This window comes from Poecilia latipinna, unplaced genomic scaffold (assembly GCF_001443285.1).
Source record: "Poecilia latipinna isolate Pla-1442-1.1 unplaced genomic scaffold, P_latipinna-1.0 Scaffold615, whole genome shotgun sequence".
NCBI lineage: Eukaryota > Metazoa > Chordata > Actinopteri > Cyprinodontiformes > Poeciliidae > Poecilia > Poecilia latipinna.
In genome coordinates, this window is record NW_015113231.1 from 21,518 (window position 1) to 47,058 (window position 25,541).

Sequence of the window (25,541 nt, forward strand, 5' to 3'; positions counted from 1 at the left end):
TTTTCTCACCGAAAACTCGGAAAATTTAAAATTATTCATTCGGGGGAGTGGCGCCCCCTGCTGGTTTGTTAAGTCGCTTCGGTAAACCTCAAGCCATCTCTGGCTGCAGTACCAACATTAGCTTCTACATAACAAGCAAAATAAAAAAGTGGAGATTCATTTTCATCTGTTTTGTTGTCATTTCTGTCCTTGAACTGAACAGAGCTGCCGATAGCATGTTTTGCTAGCACCTTTGCTTAATGAAAATCTCATTTTTAAAATAAAGCTGCTGCTAATGTAAAGTTGTGATTTCCCTCAGCCACCACAAGAGGGTGAGCTGTAGTTCCTCTACCTTTTCTTTCTTTTTAACAAAACTACATTCCTCCACTGCTACAAACCGCTAATAAAACAAAAAAACAAAGAGTGACGTTTCTGTAAGAGCTTGTTTACATATCCGCAGGTCCTCGTCAGCTTCAGGTTTGCTCAGACCGTCTCGATGAACAGGTCGACTGCGGAGAAACATCCAGGTGTGGTCGAATTTTGGCTCATCTCCTGCGGCTCGGTGAGGCAAAATTAGCCAGCAGGAAAACAACGCCTCTGTCCCCTCGAATGACACCAAGTGGTTACATTCAAACCTCAAACAGGAAGCAGACAGACTCCACAAACGAAACGTGAAGTCCGCCGCGCAGTCGAACAGACGCGCACGTCAAACTGGTTTAAATTTAAATGAGAGTCCCAAACAGCAGGCTAAACAGCCCCGCCATGGTCTGCTACTCACAGATACAAGCGCTCCCTCCTGCTGCAGAGTAAGTGAGGTCAACCTGTGTGTTAATAAATGATGGCTTCTGAGTGGAAACCTGGCCACCGCGGGGATTCGGGGCGCGAGAGTGAAAAGTTCAGCAAATATACAGGAGCGAGGAGCACATCCAAGCTCTGCGGCTCCAGAAGGAAACAAGGCCCTTCATATTTTATGAGCTCGCCTCTCCGCCTTCGCATGAGGGCTGCGAACTACGCTGAGAGTTTTATCACACTGCACATTACGGGTCACTGCCGCTTATGAGTAACAGACAGATTTGAACAAGACATGCTGGGAGAACTTGTCTGTAGAAACAACTAGAGGGATTCTTTTTTTTTATCTTTTACCTGTTTTTTATGGTTCTTTCATGTGTTTTTACATCTCAAAGGCTTAGGTGTGGTAATGTAACGCGTTGCAAATACTTCATATATGTTGGATAAACTAAAAATGCGTCTGATCAATGCTGCGGGGACGAGCAGCCGTCGGGTTATGAACATGTTTTACGTGATTTCTTCGTCTGGTTCTCTTCTGCAGAGATTTAGGGTGTTTTCACTCCTTACGGTCCAGTAGGCTCAGTTTAATTCTGGACCAAAATTGCAACGTTTGTTACATTTTTAGTTGGTGCGATTTGCTTTCACAATGCACTGTGTCAGACAATCCAAACTAATTTAAAAACCTGTTCCCCTCCTCGCCTGCGCTGCATCAAGAACCACTGAAGGAAATGACAAGAAATCCTCAGAAGAAGTGCAACTTCCTTCTTCACAGAACGTAAAACAGAAGTGGAGTATTGTCAGATTTTAGTGGTTGTAGGATTTCTCTAATGTCTTTGGTGAAAGACCAAGAGCCATTTCTCCTGTTAGCGATACAAAGAGCTAATGTTTGTTTTAGCTGTATCAACCCAACTGAAACAAAGCTGTTATAGCGGTTTCCGCTCCCAAAGCGGTTTCCGCTTTAGGACCAGAGTTCCCTTCAATTTAACCGAGACCAAGCATTGTAGGCGGACCAGAGTTCACTTTTTGGTTCACATCAGAGTTTGATTGCACATTCACACCGTCCCAAACAAACCAGACTTTCTATTTCTAGGCAAGTGAACTAGAGTTTGATTAAAACAGACCAAACAGGGCTGGTGCGAATCCACCCTTAGAGTCAGATTGCCAAATATCTCCTTAAACCTGACGGCATTTCCTTGTTTTGAAAAGACGCCGATATTTGCCCCCTGTTCTTTCCACTTTCATCGATTGTCTTGGGGAAATGCTCACACCCGGCAGCACTGCTGCTCCGATTACTGTAATTCTCTTCTCTGTGGTTTGCCACACAAAAGCTATTAATAAGCTTCTATTAGCTCAGGCTACCACTGCTCGCAAGTTCACCAGAACACCAATTAATGAGCACGTTGCATGTTTACTATCTTCTCTCCAAAATGCTCCTGGATCACAACCCATCCTGAATTATGATTCCCGAAACTCTCTCTCTATTCCTCCACGTATTTTACTACCACATAACTTTAAATGACTTGGATCCTAATCATGCATAAGTAGTTTTTTTTCTTTTTGTCACTCTATTTGTATTTGTTTATCTTTGATTATGAGTGACAAGAAATTGAGTTTTGATTTGAAACAACCGATTTTTCCATCCATCGGCTCCGTTGTGCGATCAGCCGGTTAGAAATACCTAAAATCAGATCTTTTTCCGATCAATGAATGCGTAGATTGATAATCCCGACTGCTCCCAGGCTGCAAAACCAGCGAAACTTTTCAAAGGGGACACTGCCACTTTAAACTTATTTCAATGTCAATTACGTTTTTAAACTGAACTTTGCTCTATATGTTCAGATTTGTCAGTGCTTCATTTAGGTGCTAGCTGTGCTAACTATGCTAACTTCTATTACTCTGTTCTTCATGTTTGTGTTAACTCTTACACATTCTAAAACTACAATACAAGTAATGAATAATGATCAAGCACATCAGGAAGACTGGAGAAAAAGATTTTCAAAACGGCTAATTATAGTTCTCAAATATGACTATGATGATTACTGTGCCTTATCTGGTTCTTCAATTACTTATCATCGAATGTGGGTTAATTTTCTAGTCATATTCCTATTGATGTTTATGTTGTAATGAAACCGTGTCAAAGGAGAATTTCTTTCTCATCTGGTACAGACAATAAAGCGTATCTATCTACTGGAGAAGCAGTAGATCTGATTTTCTGCATAAATAATTGAATGGCTAAGGCAAGTGTAAAAACAAAGCTGAATGAATAAAATTAGCAACATTACACTTACCGAGTAAAAATATTCTGTTGCTTCATTAAAAAGGCTTAAAAAGTCTTCCCCATGGAAACCAGTTCTGACAGCTTCAGGTCCTTTTGTAAATTATTTCAGTAAAAGAGCAGCTGCATATTTGAAAGAACCTCTTTCTAGTTTGGTTCAGACTGAACTCTGGCTCGTATAAACACACATGAAAAAAGTCTACAGACACACAAAGATGGATATTTAGCTGCGGCATACAGAGATTTGTAAAGTGCGTCATTTCCACAGCTAGCAATGCCAGCTAGCAATAGCACAGTGATGGTTAAGTGCAGGTCTGGTTCAAACAGCAGTTCACTATAAACAAAGAAAAATGCAAAATGCTAATCTGGAGAGAGAAAAAAGGTACTTCAGATGTGTTTCCCCCAGAAAACCTGCTGAGCGCGGTGCTCAGGATGTTAGGGCAGTCATTTATCCAGCTGCCAGTCGTGTTTTTGTCTTAAATTTTTTTTAAAGTTGACAGGAAAAATTCACCTGATAGCTATGCATTATTGGAAGATTGCAAGATTAATGCCTAAACACAAACAATAAAATCTTTAAAAATTGCAGCAATTACAAAAAACTAAGATACATTAACAATGCCAAGCCTGGTGGGGGCATAAGTAAAGCCTGGTGGCCCACCAGGCTTATAATATACTGAGGGGAACCCTGCTTCGGAGTGGGGGGATCAAGTTTCAGCTTCTAAAATAATGACAGGTAAGATGATATAAGATCTCAGAGTTTCACAGTGAGTCCCTTTCACATTTGAGATCAGAAACTTCTTCTTGCACGTCTGTAGCTCTAATATATGTTGTCTTAGGTTAGACTGAACAACCTAGACATGCCGAAGCAAATCGGGAGTTTGAACTTCAAAAGAGAAACGATAAAAACATGTCAACTTAAAAAAAGGACAGTTTATATGGACCGTGAAGAAGAGAGGTCCTAATGTCAAGCTCTGAGCAACTCCAGTGCATGATGGGAGAAAAAACATGTGACTCACCATATTTGACCTGATAAAGTGGAAACTAACTTGCTGGCCAGCCAGTGGGATGCAGTGTGTTATCCAGTGTGTTGTGGTCAACCGTGTCAAACACTTTCATAAAAAACCAAATGAGGAACACGGCAACATTTCTTTCAATCTGTGGCTTCAACAATGCCATCTATCACATAAAAGCAGCACGTATTGAGTTATGTTGTTGTCAAAGCCCTTGATTGAGTAAAGAAAAGTATTTCTGTCTGTTTTGATTGGAAGGGCTTTAGAAAACCTGTGTAGCATTGTTATTATTATTGAATTATATTTCTAGAGTCGCTTTGAAGTAGCTAGCGCTTTTACCTTGTAGCAGGTCCTTTGTTCAAGTCTTGATTGCCTTCAGGTGTGTGTGTGTATGTGTGTGTTCATGGTTGTTAGTACTGTTTGTATCTGTGCTGTCTGGTGTCCCTGACTGCTGGTGTCTGTCTTCAGAGGGATACTGGACTGTCAAGGTCACCACTGCCACCCAGCAAGGGTCGGATGGGAATAGAAATTGAATGTATAGAATAACATTCTGGGGTTTCAGCAAACAGAACAAACCTATTGGTGCACAGATTACTGATCTGTAAGAAGCCTGATCTGCCGATACCAACGTTGGCCAATTCTGAATTTTTTGTCTGAAATGTTGTTAAATATACAAAGTCACTGAGTTGGCCACAGTGAGGTGACTGTTAACTACAAATGTGCAGATATTAGCTGATGCGCCGGTCTGTCAGTCGACCATCTCTCCCGGCAGAGCAGAAGAGGACAGTGGTTGAGTTGTAGATAAGATAGGCTTCAGAGTATCGGGCCGATCACAGATTTCCCAAAATTGAGGAAATCCTGGTGCACCCCCACTAACTGAGGCTGAATCCATCACTGTGACACACATTTGGTTTTCAAACCCCAGTTTATAATGAGCCCAAGTATTTTCAGTGGTTGACGTTATAACAAAAGCCAGAAGAACAGTTAAGTTTTGAGGATAATGTTGATGTAAATGAGAACCTGTGGGAATGTCCCTCCTAGTCAGAGCTGCTGTCAGTGTGACGGCTCACTAGTGTGTGTTGGTGAATGATGCTCACCAGGGCGCTGAGCCGGCTGCGGGCGTTCACAGCCTGCTTCAGAGCCAGCTTAATCAGCGACGGCAGCCTGAGAACGACGGCCTCCATATCCTGCTCCCCTCTCATGCCCCCTGCCAGCTTCCCCAGTCCGTCAATGTAGCTCCTCCAGTGGGGCTGAACCTCGGCGGCGCCCCCCAGGCAGCCCTGCATCGCCGTCTGGCAGAAGCCTCTGCAGGCTGGCGGGCTGAGCATGCCCTGGCAGTGCGGGCAGTACCACAGCCTCAGCAGGGCCCGGCCGCAGTCCCTGCTGGGCCGCAGATGGTCCGTGGTGTTGACCACCTCTATGCCCAGGTTGAGCGCCTGCAGGAAGACCCTTGTGGCCAGGAGGGAGCGAGACAGCCGGGTCATGATCAGCTTGGGGTAAGGCCCAAACGCTCCGGAGTCCTTCCAGGCTCCCCGCACGCACTCCTCAGACGCGGCGGACGCACCGCCACCCAGCAGCCGGCGGTACGTGAGGGGAAAGAGTTTGCCGAAGAACGCCGCCACCATGTGGTCCACCGTGGAGTCGGAGCCGAGGATGTAGAGCGACATGTCCAGGAAGAGCTGCCCCACGGAGCTCTGGGCTCCAGGGACGAGAGCCGGGAACTCCGACTTCAGCACGGTCAGGGTGGAGTTACGGCCATGACGCAGCACCAGGTCGAAGGCCTCTGCAAGGAAACGACAGAGCACAATGAGAACCAGTCAAATGAGGCGAAGCCAATTATCATCCACGTGGTAAATTAACGCACCCCAAGTGTTTACAGACGCTGTGTCGAACTGTCAGAAATACAGGTTATAAAATATAAAACACAGTTAAATGCTTCTCCCTCCTCAACAACCACACACTCTCCCAACTCTTATTCGATTTACCCGTTTTTTTCTTCATCCACTGTTTTCTCTTAAGGGATTATTTCTACATGTCCAGATGAAAAAAAGAAATAAAAAAAAGAAGGAAAAAAACTCTGCACTAATGCATGACAACTTGAAACAAGTAGGCAACAGCACCCTCAAAGAAAGTCTGTCTGAAAGAAAAAGCATTTAGGTCGATAAATTTGTTTAGCAGTGAAGAGTTTCTTTGAGGAGAGAGAGGCATACAGAACAACTGAGGAGTTGCATTGTCGATGCGCAGAAAGGAAAAAAAAAAATAGTAATAATAATCAGCGCCATTTCCAGTCACAAAGAGAAGCCTTATCAACAACGTGGCACGAGACGTTGCCATCGACCCGGTGGCGCGGCGACCGAGGGCCCAACAACAGAGAGGATTTAAAGCTCCATTACTGAACCTAGCAGGGGAGCTGAGAGTCGGTGAAATGAAGCTTTGGACCGGAGAATGGCTGCAGACGCCTGAAATCCCATTTATGCCACAGCGAGGCCACTTAATCACTTTGTCGAAAGTGGCGGCTGCCAAACTGCTCTTTGAGGACGGAAACACTGGTTGAAGTGACGTTTAGACGGACTCGGGTTTTGTGCTTGCCGTTTCATCTCTCTCATTTGGTTTTCCTGCCTGGACAGTTTCATTTCTTTCTTGTCAGGCTTCTCTGGGGTCAAACGAGGCTTGTCGGCACAGTTTTAGGTCTCTGGGGGTAAAAAAAAAAACAAACCCCGAGAAACAATCCGACAGCTCTCTTTGTTGGTGGAGTTATGTTGAACTTGTAATGTGTTTTTTCTTTTTTGGCTTGAAAGTTCAAAGACATCTGAAATTAATATCAGTTTTTCATTATGGAAGTGGAAATTTCATTTAACTCCGAAGTTACAGGGTTGATATCACAAATAAACTCTGGGAAGAAGAAGGGAAATGTTGTCTCTAGCTTTTGGTTTTGCTACGTTTTGGACTCAAAACAGAGACAGGAGAGGCAGAGCGACAGAAAAACGAAGATCGGTCACCACTCCTCTTCTGTCTGCCTGCTCAGAGTCATTACCTCTAAAGGTCTTTTCAGTTCTTGGAATGGTTTTCTGTATTTTGACTGAGGTGATGATCCACCTTCGTATTGATCAGGTTATGTGTTTTAAATCGGTTAATCAGCTGCAACGGCACAAGGTCCAAAGAGACTTATCGGATCTTCGTTCATCCATCCATTATCTAACGCGCTGATGCTGGCGAGGTCGCAGAGGGGGCTGGCGCCTCCCTCCACTAGTCATCGGGTCATCAAGTTGTTGGACGTCTGAAAGACAAATCGGCCCACAGCACCACAGGTCCTCCGCTACATTTACCAGAGAGCGCTAGGAGGGCGAAGTTACACATTTTTGTTTGTTTCACATCACATGAGATATTTGGTTGCAGAGAAGCTCGATCTTACACGCATGTCGAGCTACTGCACACCTGCTGTACGTTTTAGAGGCATTGGGAGACATAATAATAATAGTGAATAATTTTGCACTATGTCATACACATTTTGATCACCAGGTTGTAACAGATGTTTTTAAAAATCTATTTCTGTTGCAAAAAACACAACTGAAACCTAAACAATAACCCTAACAACAACAAAAATAATGAAATTTCTTAACATCAAGGCTGGTTGAACCTGAAAGTGAAACTCAAGGCATTCATGACTGGGATTAATCTGCCTCATAGATATAACCTCTAGAGTACGGGGCCCCCTAGAGGACATGGGGAAAATTTCTTCTTTTGCGTTCCCTCACAATAAGTAAATACACCCTGGTCTATTTTCTATGCAGTCACAAGTTTAAAATATATACATATTTAAAGAGCCTCAGTGAAAATCCTAACCCTACATATTATTAACTCTTTGGTACAAAAAACTGATTGGAAATCAATTTATTGACTGCATGTTTGTGTTTTTTGTGTCAGGTTGAGGTGGAACTGCACATGAAAAACCTTATATTAAAGCAGAAAATATGATGTCCACCATAAGAAAGACTTTCAGTATTCAATGATGCCGCATAAACTGATCAGTATGTTATTGTGAGGTAACACAAAAGAAAAAAAAAAGTCTGTTTTGGCAGTCACAAAACAGAAATTTAATGGATTTGGGTTTTTTGGGGGGGCATTGCCATGAAAAAAACCATAAAAATGAAACATAAAATGAGACCGTGATGGAAAAGTAATGCTCCCAGACATGATGCATCAGGCCTCTGTGAAGTGCATCTCATTGGTATCAGTTCACGCAAACTTTTAAGAATAGACGCAGACGTATCACACACACATCATACACGTTTGGTTCTCACTGACACACACCGATAAGCAAAAGATCCCCCATTTTAAGTGCAACGTTTAATTTCCCCCAGTTGCAGGTTTGCTTGTACGTGCTCCTAAGAAAGACTGAAACCTCGTCTCGACTCGAGAAGGTGAAGGAGAGACTGGGAGGATGTTTGGCAGCAGCTCACATCTGTTTGGCTTCCCAGGCTGCGGCCGCCCCGCTGCGTCTGGAAGCAGCTCCCTCTGTGTTCGCTGAGCAGACAGATGTGCAGATTTCCCACCGAGACGAGAAAGCAGAGCGAGAGGCTCAAACACACAAAACTAAAAGACCTACTTAGAAGCACAAAGTTTTATTTTCCTGCATGGAAATGAGGAGACGTCTTTTTCCCTATTAGGTTATCGATTGAAAACTGCAGGCTGAAATTAAAGCCGTTTGCTTCTTCTCCTTCACATTTATATAAAAAACTATTCCAGCAAAGCCGTGTAATTAAGCCACTATCGGTAACATCTCTTATATCCACTTTGCAATGGTAAAGAGAAAGACTAGAGGGCTCTTCATAAATGCCTTTCAACGGCTCTGCCTCACTGGGTTCACGGTGAGAGCCATTGTGAGCCCATTTCCTGCGCTCATTCACTGTCATCGGTGAAAGCCTCCACGGGATCAGGTGTCATTTAATGGAGGGGAGAGGGGCCACGTGTCAGGGACCTGTGACATGCTGGATGCAGCCACACGAGGTCAAGAGCCCCACACCGTTAGAGACGGAGAACACACACTGGGGCAGGGCTTAAAATTAGCAGCTAGAGGTGAACCGACGCCCACCGATAAACCACACTCCTTGTCAAAGTCGCATCAGCCGAACCCGGAGGAGGGAAACGTTCCTAGAATGTTCTATTTTACCTTCATTGGGATACAGCAGCCATCGACTAATGTTTACTCCGACGATCCGAGGCCTCTCGGCTTACCGCCCTTATCAGATCCTCAGACATAATCCGGTTTTTGTCAGGTACTTCGTCACATGCTGATATATTATTTATGCATGCGACGTTAACTTTGTGAATGGCTGCTATCCTAATGCATTTCTGCACATCTTGTCGTTTTTCACTCACGGTAATTACATGATGTAGGAGAACTGCAGACATATTTTCTCCAGCGTTCGACTCAAGCCACTGCAAAAATGCAAAATCTCAATGAGTAATTCTGGAGTTCTTTCTGGTGCAAATGTCTTAGCAAACTTTATTTACAAGTACTTTTTTTAAGCAAGCTATAGAGGCTTGTTTTAGGTAAATAATTGCTTAATATTTTTGACAAAGTACTAGCTCCGATGGCAAATTATTTAACTTAGAACAAAACATTTTTCCCATGGTTCAAATTCATTCATCCACCAATGAAGCTAGCGCTTTTTCATCAATTTTAAGGAATTATTCACTTAAAATCAGCTCCTATGTGTTGCTGAAAAGTTTCTTGTAAGTTAGTTTAGTCTTATTTCAAATGTAATAAGATATTTGCACTAGAAACTGGACCAAATGACTTGGCGCCAACAAGTTCATCCTGATTCAGCGACCGATGTGTCAAGGTGAACTGGATGAAATACTCCGCCGTCAATGAGCGTCGACAAAAACCCCATCACTCTGTCCTTCACATTAACTAGACACTGATACAGTCTTATACGAGGCCTGTCTAATTATCAGACATGACACTGAAGAGTCTGTCGGTCTCGTTGTAGCGTCACTCTCACGGCCCCTGACTGACCGTCGTCTGCGGTCGGCGCTGTGAAGACAGACATGCTCCGTGTTGCCAGATCCATCAGTAGTTCGTACTCCGATTATCCCACAGGAGAGGAAAACATCAATAAATTACCAAGCCAATGAGAGCAACTCACTTGGTGGATGGAGCTTCACCTCCAGGTGACACTGGAACGGATGGATGGACGGACAGACGGATAGTCCATTTTAAGGAATGGTGTCTTACGGCTGGAAAACTTAAACTTTTTTGTTTCTGCTACGTTACAACCACTTGCCCTAAAAATACCGTATTTTATTGCATTTTATGTGACTGAATAAAATAGCTCATGAAGTGAGTGAAATAGAAGGAAAAGGGAAGATGATTTTAATGTTTTTAACAAATAAAACCTGAAATTTCCATCTATATTCATGTTTTTTTTTACTAGGACTAACTGAGTGTGCCTACGTCTGCAATGTGTGCAACTTCATTACGCATGGTCCCATCTCCCATGTTCCTTTACCTTCACAATAGAAGTGCTCAGAGAAATGCTGAGTTATAAAACAACACCCCAAACATTTCAAATCTCTCGGCGTGTCATGTTCAGCCCGATGTGAAAACAGGAAGAGTAAAACCTCCCAACACACGGCCGAGGAGAGCGTCTGTCAAAGAAGCAGCGATGACTCTTGAGGAGCTGCGGAGACCACCCGCTCAGGTTGGGAATCTACTGACGTGATTTCAACAAGCTAGAGAATCCTGGCATTTTACGGAGAAACGACAAGAAGAATTTCATTGTGTCGTTTCACCAAAACAAAACTCTGTGGCCTACACACAATGTCACGGTGACATGACAAATTGTGGAAAAGGTTAAAAAGGGAAGATGACCAGTTTTTGAAAGGCACTGCATCCGCACAGTCAGCAGAAAAATGACAGACGCTTCCAAGCTGGCGCTGGATGCAGTCAGGAATAAACGGACTGGCTAACCCCCAAAATCAGAAAGGACTGTAAACAATATGCTGCTGTAGGAGGAGCGGATTTATCCAGGACAACCTAGTAACCCAAGACTGGCTCGACCCAACGTCCCCTCTGTGGAGGGACGGCTGTGTGTCCGAGAGCCGGAGGCCGGAGGGCGGGGCGAGGCCGTCCCCTTCCAGGAACAAAGCAGACAGGATGCCCGTAAGGCCCAGATAGCATCACCAGCGGACCGTGAGGGCCAATGGACAGCGGGGTAGAAATGAAGCACGGATTAGGTTACTCCATCTGTTAGAGAGCATGTCAGCTGACACACACACACACACACACACACACACACACACACCAACACACTGCAATCACAGTGCACAGCAGCAGCCAGGTGGTGACAGCGTGGGCGAACATTTGGCAAACCGTAGCTGGAGGTAAAGGTGTGAGTCAGGTGGAAGGACACACACACACACACACAGATTTTTCTTTTCATTCATTGAACTGAGACCCTTTGAGTTTCTGAAGGAAAAAAAATATCACAGCAAGACAGACTGAACTGATTTTTTTTCCTATTAAACTCAGGAATGTGACTTTTTTTTTTTTTACAAAACGATGTGTCATTTTCAGGGTTATTTTCGTTTTGTTTTTTGTTTTCGCTACAGTCAAACCTCGACAACGGAGCAGGCGGTTGGCTGCCCGCCACTTTCAAAAGTAGGGGAGCAAACCTATTTTCTTCTGCCTCAGTTTATTTTCTGATCTCTCACTGCTGTCAGACAATTTAAGCATGAAGAAATTGACTTTTTTTTTTAAACAACAAACTGAAAAATGAGTACTGGAGGAGGGGGAAATCTAAATTCTCATGTCTGATCAGTCCAGTTCATCCAATATGTCTGTTTGGGAAACATAAGCGTGTGACATCACAATGTGCTGTAAAGGTCAGGGATCTGAATCTGAAAATGTTTTTATCATTTTGTAGTTCAGTGATATGATTAACAAAGTTTGGACACCCTGTTGAATGATTCATGTAGCCATCAACATTCATTTCTACAACACTGAGGCATTCATGAAATATAAATAAACAACTGAGAAACATTTCTAGAAGGAAATAAATTAAGACATTTCTGGCATTTATTCTCACTTAAAACATTAAACTACCACATGCCCATAATAAAATAAAGTAAAAAGGCTTCAGACAATGAAATGTAACTCTATAGGTGCAAAGAGTCTAACAGAGTATTTATTATCCAGCGCCTAAGTGGTCCAGACCTGAGGAGCGTTCAGGGTCTCGTCTTTGCGTTGGATCTCAAACCGTTTCTTTGGGTCTCCGTTTGGCCGTTTTAAATTCTGCACAAACATTCTGACCTGCCGCCTCCTAAACGACTCAGACGCGGCTTCATTAATAATGAGGAAGGTTTCTTCACCGCTGTTCTCTGCGTTCAGTGTTCAACTCATCACTTGGTTTTTTTTGGTTTGTTTTTTTCCCCCCCAACATGAATTTATATTCTTTTAGGTGACTTTACAAAACAGGCAACAAATCAAGGAAATCCCTTTGAGTTGTTAAATGCAAAACGTTTCAAACTCGCTTGTCATTTAGGCATACTGTCTTTCAAAAGGAAAATATTAAATATTAATCAGTAATGAGGAGCGTATTGTAAAATGTTACATGGAGCAACTGGGAGGCAAATGCTGAAATCAGACAAAGAAACGGTGCAATTCCTGACGTTTGGAAAACATGGCTGAGGATGAGGAGCAGGAGCGCACGGCTCCAGGTCACGAGCAGCAGAGACCAAGATCAGTCTAAAGGCTGTCATTAAAAAACACACAAAGACTCAAAATAAGTAGTTTTAATACCTATCAATCAATCAATCAATCAAGTTTGTTTGTATAGCTCATTTCAGCAACAAGTGCAGTTCAAAGTGCTTCACATCGTAAAAACACAAACCTTGCCAAACAACATGTGAGAGTTTCTTCTAATGAATAAGAGTCTAATCTGTTAATAAAACATTTATTTCACAAATTCAATGCAGAAGAAATGTCTTTAAAATATGTCAGTTTTGTTTTTGCCAAGATTTTCTGCAATAAATCAACACAAAGTTGAGCATAATTGTAGAGTGCAATTCAGCCGTCTTCACTCTGATACCCCTAAATAAACCCAGCTCAGTTCATTTTCCTGCAGGAGAAACGTAACAACTGCACACGTCAGCCCGAGCGTTGCCACAGTTGCACACGGCATCAAGAAAGGAAAATGACTGATTAGGGGTAAGAGGGACGGAGGAGAACACGAGGCGAAGCTTTGAGAAAACCTGGTAGAAACGTCTAAAGAAAACCTGAAACTGACACGGACAGAAAGAGTCAAAGAAGCAGCCAAGAGACCAGTGCTAACTCTGGAGGACGCTATGTGTGGTTGATGACCGAAAACCGTTTCAGCATGAAAAGTGGTGGTGGCAGCATCCATGCTGTTCACCAGCAGAAACGGGGAAGCTGATAAAAGTCGAAGGATGGAGGAACCATCCTGGAGGAAGACATGTAGGATCACCTTTCAAAAGGACAATAAGAGTAAACATAAAGCATATTCGTATGTCAGAATGTCCTGGTCAAAGTCAAGACGAAGAATTATTCAGAGGCTGGGGCAAGACTTAAAAATGTACCATTTACACGTGCTCTCCACCAATACAAGATGAGATATTTCACAGAGAAAAAAAGGGGGAAAAAAAAAATCTTTATTTCTGAAAGTGTAGAACGACATATTCTACAAGACCTGCAGCTGAAGCTGGAAGTTGATCTGGAAGAGATCAATTTGCAGGAAACAAATTGATCTCTGTTTCCTTAGTTTTGGGAGATCGGTGATCAGCCAATATTTAGATGTGAAGCCATCTTATCCACCAGTCTTATCTACTTCGGCAAAGATCTAAAAATCAACCGCTCTCCTCTTTTTCTCTGCCATGAGAAGTTTGACTGTTAGCCCCGCCCACCAGGTCATGTCTGCACATTTGCATTTAACAATATTCACCCCACTGTTACCAACTCAGCAACTTTCTTGCTATATTTAGCGACATTTCAGACAAAAACAATATTGGCATCGGCCAAAATCAAAATCGGCAGGTCGGTCTTTTTAAAGATCGGTAATCAGCCAGAAAACTGCAAAGGGTGCATTTCTACCGACAAGCTATTAACTCAGGTGACTGAACACAAACCCATGACCACCACATTCAGGTCATTATTTGTTCAAAACTATGTAGCCTTTCCCTTAACAATATGCACATTTTCCGCAAGTCTGTTACACAAAATCCCAATAAAATCCATTCACGTTTATGCAGAAAAAATTATACATAATAATAATCATAATAATAATAATAATAAATGCTGCCATGTTTCCACCAGCCGCCATCGACGCTATTGATTTCTGGCGTCCCCGCACAGGTCAAAGTTGAGTCAGGTCAGTTTTTGGAGGACACAGCGAGACGTGAAGGACGGAGGGAAAAGTGTACTCAAAATACACACACACACTCAGCAGAGAGCTAGAAGGAACGGGGGGGAGGAGGTGGAGTGGGGTTAGGAAACGCTGCCAGATCGTGTGGAGGGAAACATTCAGCGAGGCAGGCTTTGAAGCTGCATTCAAAGGCAAACGGAGTCAAGCAGCGCCAGAGCTGCGAGACACATCACACACACCTCTCGCCAAAACTCCGCCACAGCTGAGAGAGACCTGACACCCCAATCAAACACTTGCCTCGCAGACATAATACACATCCTCGCACTCCAAGGAATCCTGCAGCTGAGGAAAGTGATACTTGAGTGAAAGGCTATTCCAATAATGGATTTATTTCCAGCACGCAGGCGGACACACAAACACACCCACAGCTCTCGCTGCTAACTGTGATTTGAGAATCTGGCAAAAGATGGAGAGGAAAAAAAAAAAAAAAAAAAAACAAGAAAAAATAAAAACAGCCTGCAGCCCATCCAGAAGATGAGTGAGGTCACGACTAACACAGCTTGAGAACCCCAAATTAAGCCTCCCCGCTCTATTAATCCAATATGTGTCTTTGTGTGAACGCTCCGCTTTCAAATGAACACACACCCACTCGTTCAGCCTCAATCCAGCTTTCACGCTCGCGACGCATCACGCCCATGCACCGGCTTAACTCCGCGCGGCTCGCTTTCACAAGGAAACAAACATTACAGGGGAATTAACGCATGCGGTGAAGAGCAGAAAATGCTAACAATTTAAGAGAATTATTTTTCCCCTTTTAAAAAAAAGGGAAAAGTTGGGCTCTTTGAGACAGCAGACCGAAGTGAGGCGAGCTGGAGAGTAGCTGCTGGAGGACGGGCAGAGTGTTATTGAAGTTCTGGAAGCAGATGGGTGCGCAGTGTGTGACGGAAGACAAAACAAGAAGTGTGATAGATGGAGACAAGCGGATGCAGGGAAGCAGCGAGGCCGCCGCCTCGACTGGAACATGCTGCAGGCAGAATCCCTTTGAGTGGATTAGAAAGCGATGTTGCCATAATCACGGGAGAGTTTTCCGTCCCTTCGGCTGACCTCTGCTCTGCTTCTATTTTTTTAGTAAATGTCACCTTCAGACGGTGGATGCATTAAATCGGCACAACACGCTCATGCAGTCGCTCTCACTTGAGATGAGAGGGAAATAAACCGAAGGAACAAAGAGGAGTTTTTAATTGTGACCGGATGAATTTAAGAACGTGGAAGGAAGGCCAACGACGCTCTGCCTCAACGACTGATTGGAACTTGTGAACTAAATGGAAATGTGGAAACTTTTCAAAATATTCAACGTTTATTGGGGCGACTGTGGCTCTGTCGCCCCAATAACAGTTTGACCTCAGTCACATGAAATAAGTCTAGATTTTGCTATCATTTTTATTTTCTTGGGATTAAAATAAAATCCGAAGAAATAGGTCCCCATCCCCACAAATATATTAAAACCCAGTACACACACACACACACACGTTTGTGTTGCTATCTTTGTGGGGACTTTCCATTGACTTACATTCATTTCTACAGCCTAAACCTTACCTCTACCCTTTTCCTAACCCTAACCATCACATACCTAACCCTAACCAAAACTCAATTCATACCTTAGCCCTAACTCTGACCCCTGACCCAAAAACAGGGTTTCCCCTTGTGGGGACCAGGCTCCGGTCCCCACAAGGAGCAATTGGTCCCCACAACGTAGTATATGTCAGGAAAATCGTCCCCACAAGGTATTACAAACAAACGCGTACACACACACACACACACACACACACACACACACACGCACACACACACACACACACACACAAAGATGGATTCTGTTAGCTAATTAGGGAGCCTAGATTTAAGGGTACAATGATAAAGGATGAAAAATACATATGCAAGTCACACTTTTTAAATGGTTATTTATACATATCAAAGGAAATCTGCAATAATATACCACTTTGTCTTGGTCTATACCAGTGAAATACATTAAAGTTTGTGGCTGTAATGTGAAAAGAAGTGAAACGTTTCTTTGGGCATTTACAGTTGCAGCGCATATGAGACGTGACAAGCTGCTGTATAGTGGATCAAAAAAGCTCCAGGACAACTTATTCTGTTCCTCAGATGGACTCTGAGCATCTGAAGGTCGAAGGACGTCAGTGACAGTCTCATTACGAAGCGACAGAGTGAAGCGTTTGCTGGATCTTCTCAATGGGACCCAAAACCAACGACTCGGTGTGATTTACCAAGGAAAAGAAACGAATTAAACTCCAGGAAACCGTTTTTCTGTAGCTGAGCTGATAGCGGGCCTCTGGGACCGAGAGAGCAAACAGACTTTGATGTAGAACATGGTAATACAATGCTTTCTTACTCGCAGCAGTAAAAAAACTGAAAAGTGCAGGAGAAAGGTGCAAGCTATGCCTTTTGTTGCAAGGCTGAAAAATAGCCTTAGCAGGCTTTTGAATGCTTGAACAGGATAAAATGTTGCAGCTCGCAGCATAGCAGTAGCTGTCACACAGAAGTGAATTATAAGGGCTGAAATGCGTGGTCAGGAGGGCGGCGAGGTCAGGCGATGAGGACGAAACAGCTGGCTGAGCCGCAAAACGCCAGAGGACATGAAATAAAAACGGTGACAGCCAAGCAGATCAATCTAAGAGAGGATAAAAAAAACACCCCGGAAAGTTACCAAAATAACTTGAACAACAAGTGGGAAATCTCTCCGAGTCGGAACGTTAGAGGATGGCACTTTACACCGGCTTTCTGACACGCAGATGAAAGCTAAAGAAGGTGAGCATTTAGCATTCATAAAAATCATTTTTCTCGCTTGTTCCTCTTCACACAAACAAGTTAAGAACACAGGCGGCCGTGTCTAGACGACGCTCATGACAGGTTTTCTGTTTGCAGCTTGTTTTTTTGAGAAACGCAGCAGCACATGTAGCTGACAGCCCATCAGCCTTCTTACCGCTGTTTTCTCCAGTCAGAAGTCGTTACAGCTCTTTTTAACTGCTGGAATCACGCATCTTCAAACACTTTCCAACAAAAAAGAAAAAAGCACTTTAAGCATCTAACTGTGGAAACTGTGTTGGAGCAAACTTTAAAAAAAAAAGATAGGGCTGTGGAAAAGTAATTTCCCTCTTACTTTTTTTATTGTTACACAAGCTGGTTTTACGTGGTCATTTAATTTATCCAGAGGAAATCAGTTATCCAAACCCTCTGCCCCCTCCATCATGTGTGGAAATATATTTGTTAAATCATGACTTTCTATGATAACCACATCTTTGCACAGTTCAATTTATCTGGCCTGACTGCTTCCTGAGCTGAGCTAAATAGAACCGTTCTGATGACACAAAGTGGGCTAAACGATCTCAGAAGAGCAGCACACTGCACTCCAACCTAAACAGGTTAAGGAACATTCACAGTGACTCAGATATAACTGTGCAGAGTTGAAAAGCTGTTTTAAAGGGGCAGCGTTATGTGTTTAGCGCCATTTTATAGCACAGTGAAGTAAATATGTGAACTTCAGTTGTTGCACAACTTTATGCAGATTGTTCATGCACAAAAATCTTACAATATGGCTGCATTAAAACAAATCTGCAAAGAAGAGTGGTCAAACTTGTAAAAGAAGATTCGTCTGCAGATGTCAAAAATGCTGGAAGGCAATTGCTGCAGCTAAGGGCGTCACAACCGGTTGTTAGGTTTAGGCCTCAATTATTTTTTTATTCGGGGCCAGGTTGGCTTTGGATAACTTTTTTCCTTTAATATTTTTAAAATCTGTGAAATGAAATATTTAACTACGACGAAGTATTGAGGTCATACTAAGAAAAATGTGAAAAATAAAGTAAAATTACAAGAATAAAGTCAAAATATTAAGAGTTGTAACAGAATAAAGTAATAAAACAATGATAATATAGTCATAATACTACGGCTTTATTCTTGTAATTTAATTTTTTTTATTTTATTAGTGTGGCCCGAATAAGTGAGGCAAAAAAATAAATAAATAAAAAGTAAAAAGAGGAGGGACCTGAAAGGGAGCAAATACTTTTTCACAGTGAAAGTGTTCGGCAGCATCCCTGCATAAAGGGGGCGACGTAGAGCCGAGCGTTTGAGCGGAACAGCAGCTTTCAGGACTCACAAAGCAGAAAATGAACAGGCGTAATTAATGTGATTAAGCAGTATTACACTAGTGTTAAATGCCTGCAGCTCTGCAGGTAATTTACAACAGGCGCTACGCGGTGCAGCTGTGTCTGCTGGAAACGTAACGGTGACCTAACAGCTGGCGAATCCAGCAGGTTACCTGAGTAACATTCAGTCTGATTCAAACATCCCACACAGACGACCCAGAGAGGCTCAGCACCACGCAGGCTCTGTTTGGCTGCTGGAACAAAAAAAAAAAAAAAAAAAAGAACTAAATAAAAAAATGCTGATAAGAGGAAAACTGGCCTGCAGAATCCTTGGGAACACCACGATCTCCTTGCATGTTGTTACTCTGACCTTTTTATAATAAAGGTGGAAAACATTAGAGCCTGACATTGCAAAAGGCCTGTGTGCCTATGTGAGTGTTTTCTTTAATGAGACTAATATTGTGCCGATCGAGCTGACTTTGGCTGCAGACTTTCAGCTGCAATGAGGTTATGGGCAATTATAACTAACGATGCACCGATCCACTTTTTTCACTTTCGATACCGATACCGATATCTGAGGTCTCTGATACAGGAAAACAGCAATGATTTGACTTAAAATGTTTCTTTTTTTAAACACAGAGATAAATGTATTGAATTACAAATTTATTTGATACATTTGCACTAGCACAGACACTTCAATACACCAACAGGATAACAAGATCAGTCAATCATGTAAAAAAAACTTTAATTTGTTTTAAAGAAACGGACAAAAACTAAAGGCTGACTGTTTTGGTCAAACATGTAAAAAATAAACTGCAGTAAAGCTTCTTCCAAACGGTTCATAAAATGTGATTAGGGGTTCTACATATAATTTAAAATAAATGATAAAACATGACGTCACTCAAAGCACAAATCATAGAATTAGACTGAATAGATCTGCCTTCAAGGACCGGGAACATTTTCACAGATCTATATTGATTTTTTTTTCTCCCAATATTGAATTTTTTTTCAATATCTGAGCCAATACAGATGCTAATATCAGATTGGTGCATCTCTACTTACAACTTGGATCAATGTTTAACTAGTAAGCATAAAGACATTATAAAATGAAATCTACCAGCTCAATCAGCCACCGATCACATTAAGGTAATTTTTCTGATTTTGATTGGCTATAATCAGTAATCGGCTATTCAAATACGAACAGATCATGTTTTTGTTTTTTTCCTGTTCATGAAAAGTAACCAAAACGACATTTACCCTCTACAAATACATCAACCAATAATACGTCTTTGAACCACTTTTTTGAGGTTAACAAAAATCAGATAAGGGGGTTAGAAACATAAGTTTTGATGCATAAGCAGGGATGATCTTATTGTTTAATTTTCTTTCAAATTTTTATATCAGTTTAGAACAACTTACATCAGTCAAGGAACTTTTATTCCTTGGTAAATGTAGATGTTGATGGATTTTTTTTCCCTCTCTTTTATGTTTTATAGTTCAGAATCGTTCAAAAATTGGACTGCGGTGCATCTGATGGTAGAAGGTTTAATCTCACTGGAGGCGCTTCAGGAACAACAAATACAAGCGTTCATTGATCCTCTGTTTCGTCTCCCTACTCAGCTCAGACCATGGAGACTGAACACCCATCAACGTTTTTATATCATATTTTATGTTATAGTTTTAGATATTTATGAAATTCTCTATGTTTTTTACAAGCCGTCCTGATTTCTGTCTTATTGATGTCAATAATTGAGTTGCGAAATAATTAGATGTGCAAACAGATAGAGTACTATCTCATCTAATCTACCTTTTCTTACAGACTGGACTTGAACTTGGAAACATGACATCTCTGATAAGACTTATCTGATCAAAGCACAACGTGAAAAGAACGAATTTATGTTTCTGTATATAGGTTTGATATTCTTATTTGATATCCTTGAGACAACAGCTGTTGTGAGTCGACACTAATCCAGGAAGTTGTGATGTTGCAATTCCAAGTATTAATGCGACTTCTCTCATCATTCATAAATTTTGTGTGCCGAGATTTGTTGATTTTGTGTAAATTCCCATAATAATTCTCAAGAAACTGGAGGGACTGATTGATCTAATTTAGCAGTGAACAGATAAAAACTGCATTGATTTGATTGATAACATAATGTTTAAGCAGACTTAATGTTTAGTGTTGAATCTAGAGGGCCACATAAAAAGCTGTGGCGGGCTGGATTTGACACATGTGGCGTACACAGCTCATGTTAACTTAAATGAAAAATACGGCATTCTTCTTTTGCACTTTGACAACTTATCGGAACATGGTTTTATTTGTATTAAGGATGCTATTTCAAGAAGGTGCTTTGAAGAATGTTTTTTCACTTTAAACCGAATTATGGCAAAAAATAAAGCTGAAACAAAATCTGAGAAAAAGGTGCTGCAAAATCGATCACTTTTAGGCCCCAACAATCACCAAAACAAGAAACATCACAACATCCTGGAGCGAATACACAAACTGAATTAAACTGAGTTAGTTAGCACAACACCATGGGAATTTGCTTTATGTACACAAATCTCAGGCCTGAAAGCTTAATGCTACAAAGGAATCTCAGTTCTGACTCATCTGTTTTCTCCTGCTTTGCTCTTACATCATATCAGGGTTCTTATTAAGCATGCCTTGGTTTCTTTGGTGTGCAGCTGTTGCATCAGTTCTCACCACATAGTATCATAATGTAAGAATACACTATCATGACTTGTGGGATTAATTTGTGTGCATTTCTCAAACTGCACTCTCTGGTTTCTGACACCTAAGGTGACCCTCTTTCTTGTTATCACTACTAACTCGGCAGCAGTTGCTCGTAGCGCGCCGTTGGACATGTTGCATGAAAGAAATTAGGTTAATTTACTGTTTTACAACATCTCAGTAAAATATTGATATGACACAATCCTCAAAGAGAGAGTTTAACAAGCCCCCCAGTGTCTCCGATGAGCAGACCAGATGGTGGGACATGGTGGAGTCTGTAGGCTCACGATAAAAAAAGAGAAAAATAAAAGGCAAAAAATAGAGGAGAAGGAGGAATTACGATCCGACTCTGAACGTTTTAGACAAATCTCTATCTGGACACAAACCTCTTTTATCTGTTGGCAATTATTTTCTCAAGCATGTGCACCACAGTGGTTGGCAAATGATAATGAACCATCACATTTAAATTTATGAAGAAAATAGAAGTAGCTCCACAAACCGACTGGTGTCGCATTCAGCCAGCAAGGCAACAGAGATCCCCATGTTGTTCGGTGACGTCTAAAAAAAATATATTCGCCTTCAGACGCACATCGCGGCCCTGTTTTAGAGTAGAACATGCAAATGCTGTAATTTCACCCCAACTCGTGTAAAACTGTCGTCCTTGCGGGCGACGCTTTCTCCCTTTTAAGGTCAGTTACGTAGGAGAAGAAAATTGTTTGGGAAAGGCATCAAGTTAGAACCGAGAACAGAGAAGAGAACAAGTATCGGAAAACGAGCAGACCTCAGACAAACACAATCCAAAGCAAGACAGCTCAAGATTTTATGAAAGAAAAACATTAAAAGTGAGTAGTTTTATTGGCTCAACAACCTGTAGCTACTAATTTATCTGTTTTAAAACATTTTTACTATTTATTGAAATAGATATTAAGCCCTGTTAGCCTAAAGCGACAGGCTAACCTGTCGCTAATTACCCCGTTAGCTAACGGGGTAATTTGCTAGTGAACGAGCAATCTGTAACTGGTTTTATCCTCTGTTCCGTATAGTCCATGTATTGTGCATCATCTTCCCATAAACAGCCTTTTGTGCTAACATTTCTATGTACAGGACAATCTTAGCACACACCGTTCTTGTTGATGGCTCTCAGTTGCTAAAAACAAGCTAACAAATGCTAACTAGGAAGGTCTCGGGGGTTTTGAAGATTTCTTTTCACCCAGAATCTTTTCTTCTGCCAAACATTGCCAACTTATTTACACAGTGTTCATAGTAGACATCAACTAGCATAAGGTTGTCACTGTTTTTTTTACATAAAATGCCTACATGATGATAAAAAACAAAAAAGTTTCCTATTGCTGCTACAGAAATATGACATCAAAAGAATTTATACACAAGACTAAGCAAAAATATAAATTAACTATTAAATGTAAAATATATTTTGAAGTGTTTTTGGTGCATCATAAGAGTATATTATTATCAAATTGATTTTAGCCAGTTAATTAGTTAGGTCATCAACTCAGCTAGCTAGCTAGCAATCTGTAGTTTAATAGATATCCTGTCTACTGTAGTTTATAAAACAATGTTAGCATTATAATTATGCGCAACCCTTTTTCCCAGATCATTTCCCAGCAAAAACAGTTCATGTTTTTGCCAAAAAATACTTCCAAACTCTCAATACTTCCAAACTCTCAAAATCATTGCTTGCATTACCGAGGCAAACATATAATATCCTCATTTTAGCCAGCTGACCATCAGTGCTCAGCAACAGGACGGAGAGATTACTGCATTACTCAAGTACTTTGCTACCTGAACTGTCCCTTTCAGATTTCTTATGCACTTTTGGTTTTAGACAATTTGTTGGCATAAAGCCACAGTTTAATAAACTCCAGGTCATTTTTACAATGTATTCAGAAGACAATAACGATTTTTCTTACTACAGAAAAAGAGTTGCATCAACAATGCATTCCAGATCAAACATAAATCTTTAATATACAATAAAAAACAGTAATGTACCTGGTACCAAACCCTGTGGTACACCACATGGTTGAGTCAGCAACTAAAAATCATGATTAATCACATGCACATATCTTTTGTTTGAATAAATAAGCCCCCAGTCATGGGGAAGACCGCTGACGCCACACCTGTTTAAGTTAAAGTATTTAATGATCATCCGTGTCAAAAGCTTTTCATGGCTCTAAAAATTTCAATTTTATTTATTTTTTGCATCAGAAATTTGTCCTGTCTTACAAAATCCACCAGGTTCAGTGTGGCAGTCAGATTTGTTTCTAAGACTATAGTCACTGACAAAGAGAAGATGTTTAGTGATTTAAGATTTTAAAAAGTAATTCACAAATCGTCTTTGGGTATTTTGAAGAATCGAGGTAACAATTAAATCTCTCTAGAATTTGGCAAGTGTTAATCACCAGATTGCCTATTTTTTTATTTTATTTTATATTTTTGAGGAGATTCTCCAGCAGTCAGTGCCTGGTTGCATTTGTGGCTAGTCCCAGATCTCAATGGCAGCATCTCACCAGCCAATTTGCTGGCAGATGAAAGCCCAACATGAACCGTCTGAGACCCGTTCTGTCAGGAAACCTTCCACTTCTCGGTGTGTGCTCACCTTTACTATTTGCTCAACATGTTTGCGGCAGAATCTAATCTTCTCTGGTTAGCTCTTTCTGCCTTTCTGACGTATTTCCTTCTTAGCCTCCTTTGTGCTGCTGCAACGCCGGCCTTTTCCCATCAACACCCTCACACAAAAAGACTCAGGAGGCCGCTCTAACTCTGGGCGGCCCCAACAGCAAAGTGAAGCCATTTTGTCCGTTTGCCCGCAGTGATCTTATTAAGTCGTAGGAAGGTGTGATTGGTATGCTGGCCACCTCGGCCAGGACTAATGATGCATGGAGCCGTAGCCTCTGGGTGAGACGTCACGGACCACAGGAAACCAGCCGGGCTCCTGCGAACGCCGTAATCCCTCATCCTTCGAAACATTAAGCACGTCAAAGTGTATAATGGATCGGCCCAATTAGCATGTAGCTTTGACGGGGACCACACTTGTTTATACATCCCACTCCAACGCATCGTTCATTTGTCTCGAAGTCTCTCTTCACCAAGGTGGACGCAATTTCACTTCACAGCCGGGTCCTCCGCTCTGTCTGCAGACTATTAAGGCTGAGTGATTATTCCAAGTAACAACGCAGACAATGAATTTACTCTGGGAAAAGAGGTGACATAATGCCTCACACCCTCCCTGCAGAAACTTTAGAGCCGTCTCCTACATCCAGGCTGGATTTCATTGTGAATGTAGTGTGTGTGTGTGTGTGTGTGTGTGTGTGTGTGTGTGTAGTTGTGAGGTTTGACCCTGAAGTTCAAGGACAGTCTTGAATGTGCCGCCTCTGGCAGCTCCTGTTTGTACCCAAGCGGTTTTATTTAGGGACCTCGTCTGCCCACACTATCTCTCTCTCTCTCTCACACACACATACACACACCCAAACACACACTGTACTCGATTTTCTTTCCTGTAGTTTACCCAGTTTTGTTTGGATAAAAATAAATAAAAAAAATACTTGTCTGGATTATCTGTTCTGCTCCCAGTAACACACACACACACACACACACACACACACACACACACACACACCCCGTCTCACTCTGACACACTGTCCTGAAGCGGCCCTATGTCCTGCAACCTACTGGATTAATTACTCTCCCCGCTGCCTGTGATCCCCGAGAGCATCTGAGCCGCGTTAGCCGGCCTCTGCCTCTCGCTGGTGGGCATGGAGATGGCAGCGCTCACCCATTCATCACCTTGACTCGCTGAAGAGCGGTACGAGGAATGAGAGGTGGGAGTGGTGGGGGGGTTGAGAATAAAAGTAACAAGGATATAGGAAAGGAAAGGACTGAAGGTGAGAGGAAGGTGGTGAGAACGGGTGGGGAGAGAAATAATAATAATAAAAAAGAAAAACCTAAGTCCCCTCTGACTGAGGCCTGATTAAAAATTAAAAGTGTTGCCATTTCTGTGGTTCCAGATTGTAATGAACGGATTGCTGATTTTATTCCTAAAGCGGGAAAAAGAGGAGGAAGAGGAGGAGGAAGTACGTTTGAGCGGTGGGAGAACAGAGGTGTAGCTTTACCTGAAGATAAATAACCTTACAATGAAAAGTGCGGGGACTGTCCTTATTGTTTCCACATCCAAAAAAAAAAAAAAAAAAAAAAAAA

General features: G+C 41.9%; 1 protein-coding gene across 1 annotated transcript in view; it reads right to left on the reverse strand.

The window, feature by feature from the left end:
• The window catches only part of gpc3 (glypican 3), a 119,760-nt gene that overhangs the window by 15,440 nt on the left and 78,779 nt on the right, over positions 1 to 25,541 (reverse strand). Inside the window, exon 4 of the mRNA XM_015043079.1 lies at positions 5,151 to 5,836. Within this exon, the coding sequence (XP_014898565.1) occupies positions 5,151 to 5,836 (686 nt within the window). The remainder of the gene's footprint in view (positions 1 to 5,150; positions 5,837 to 25,541) is intronic.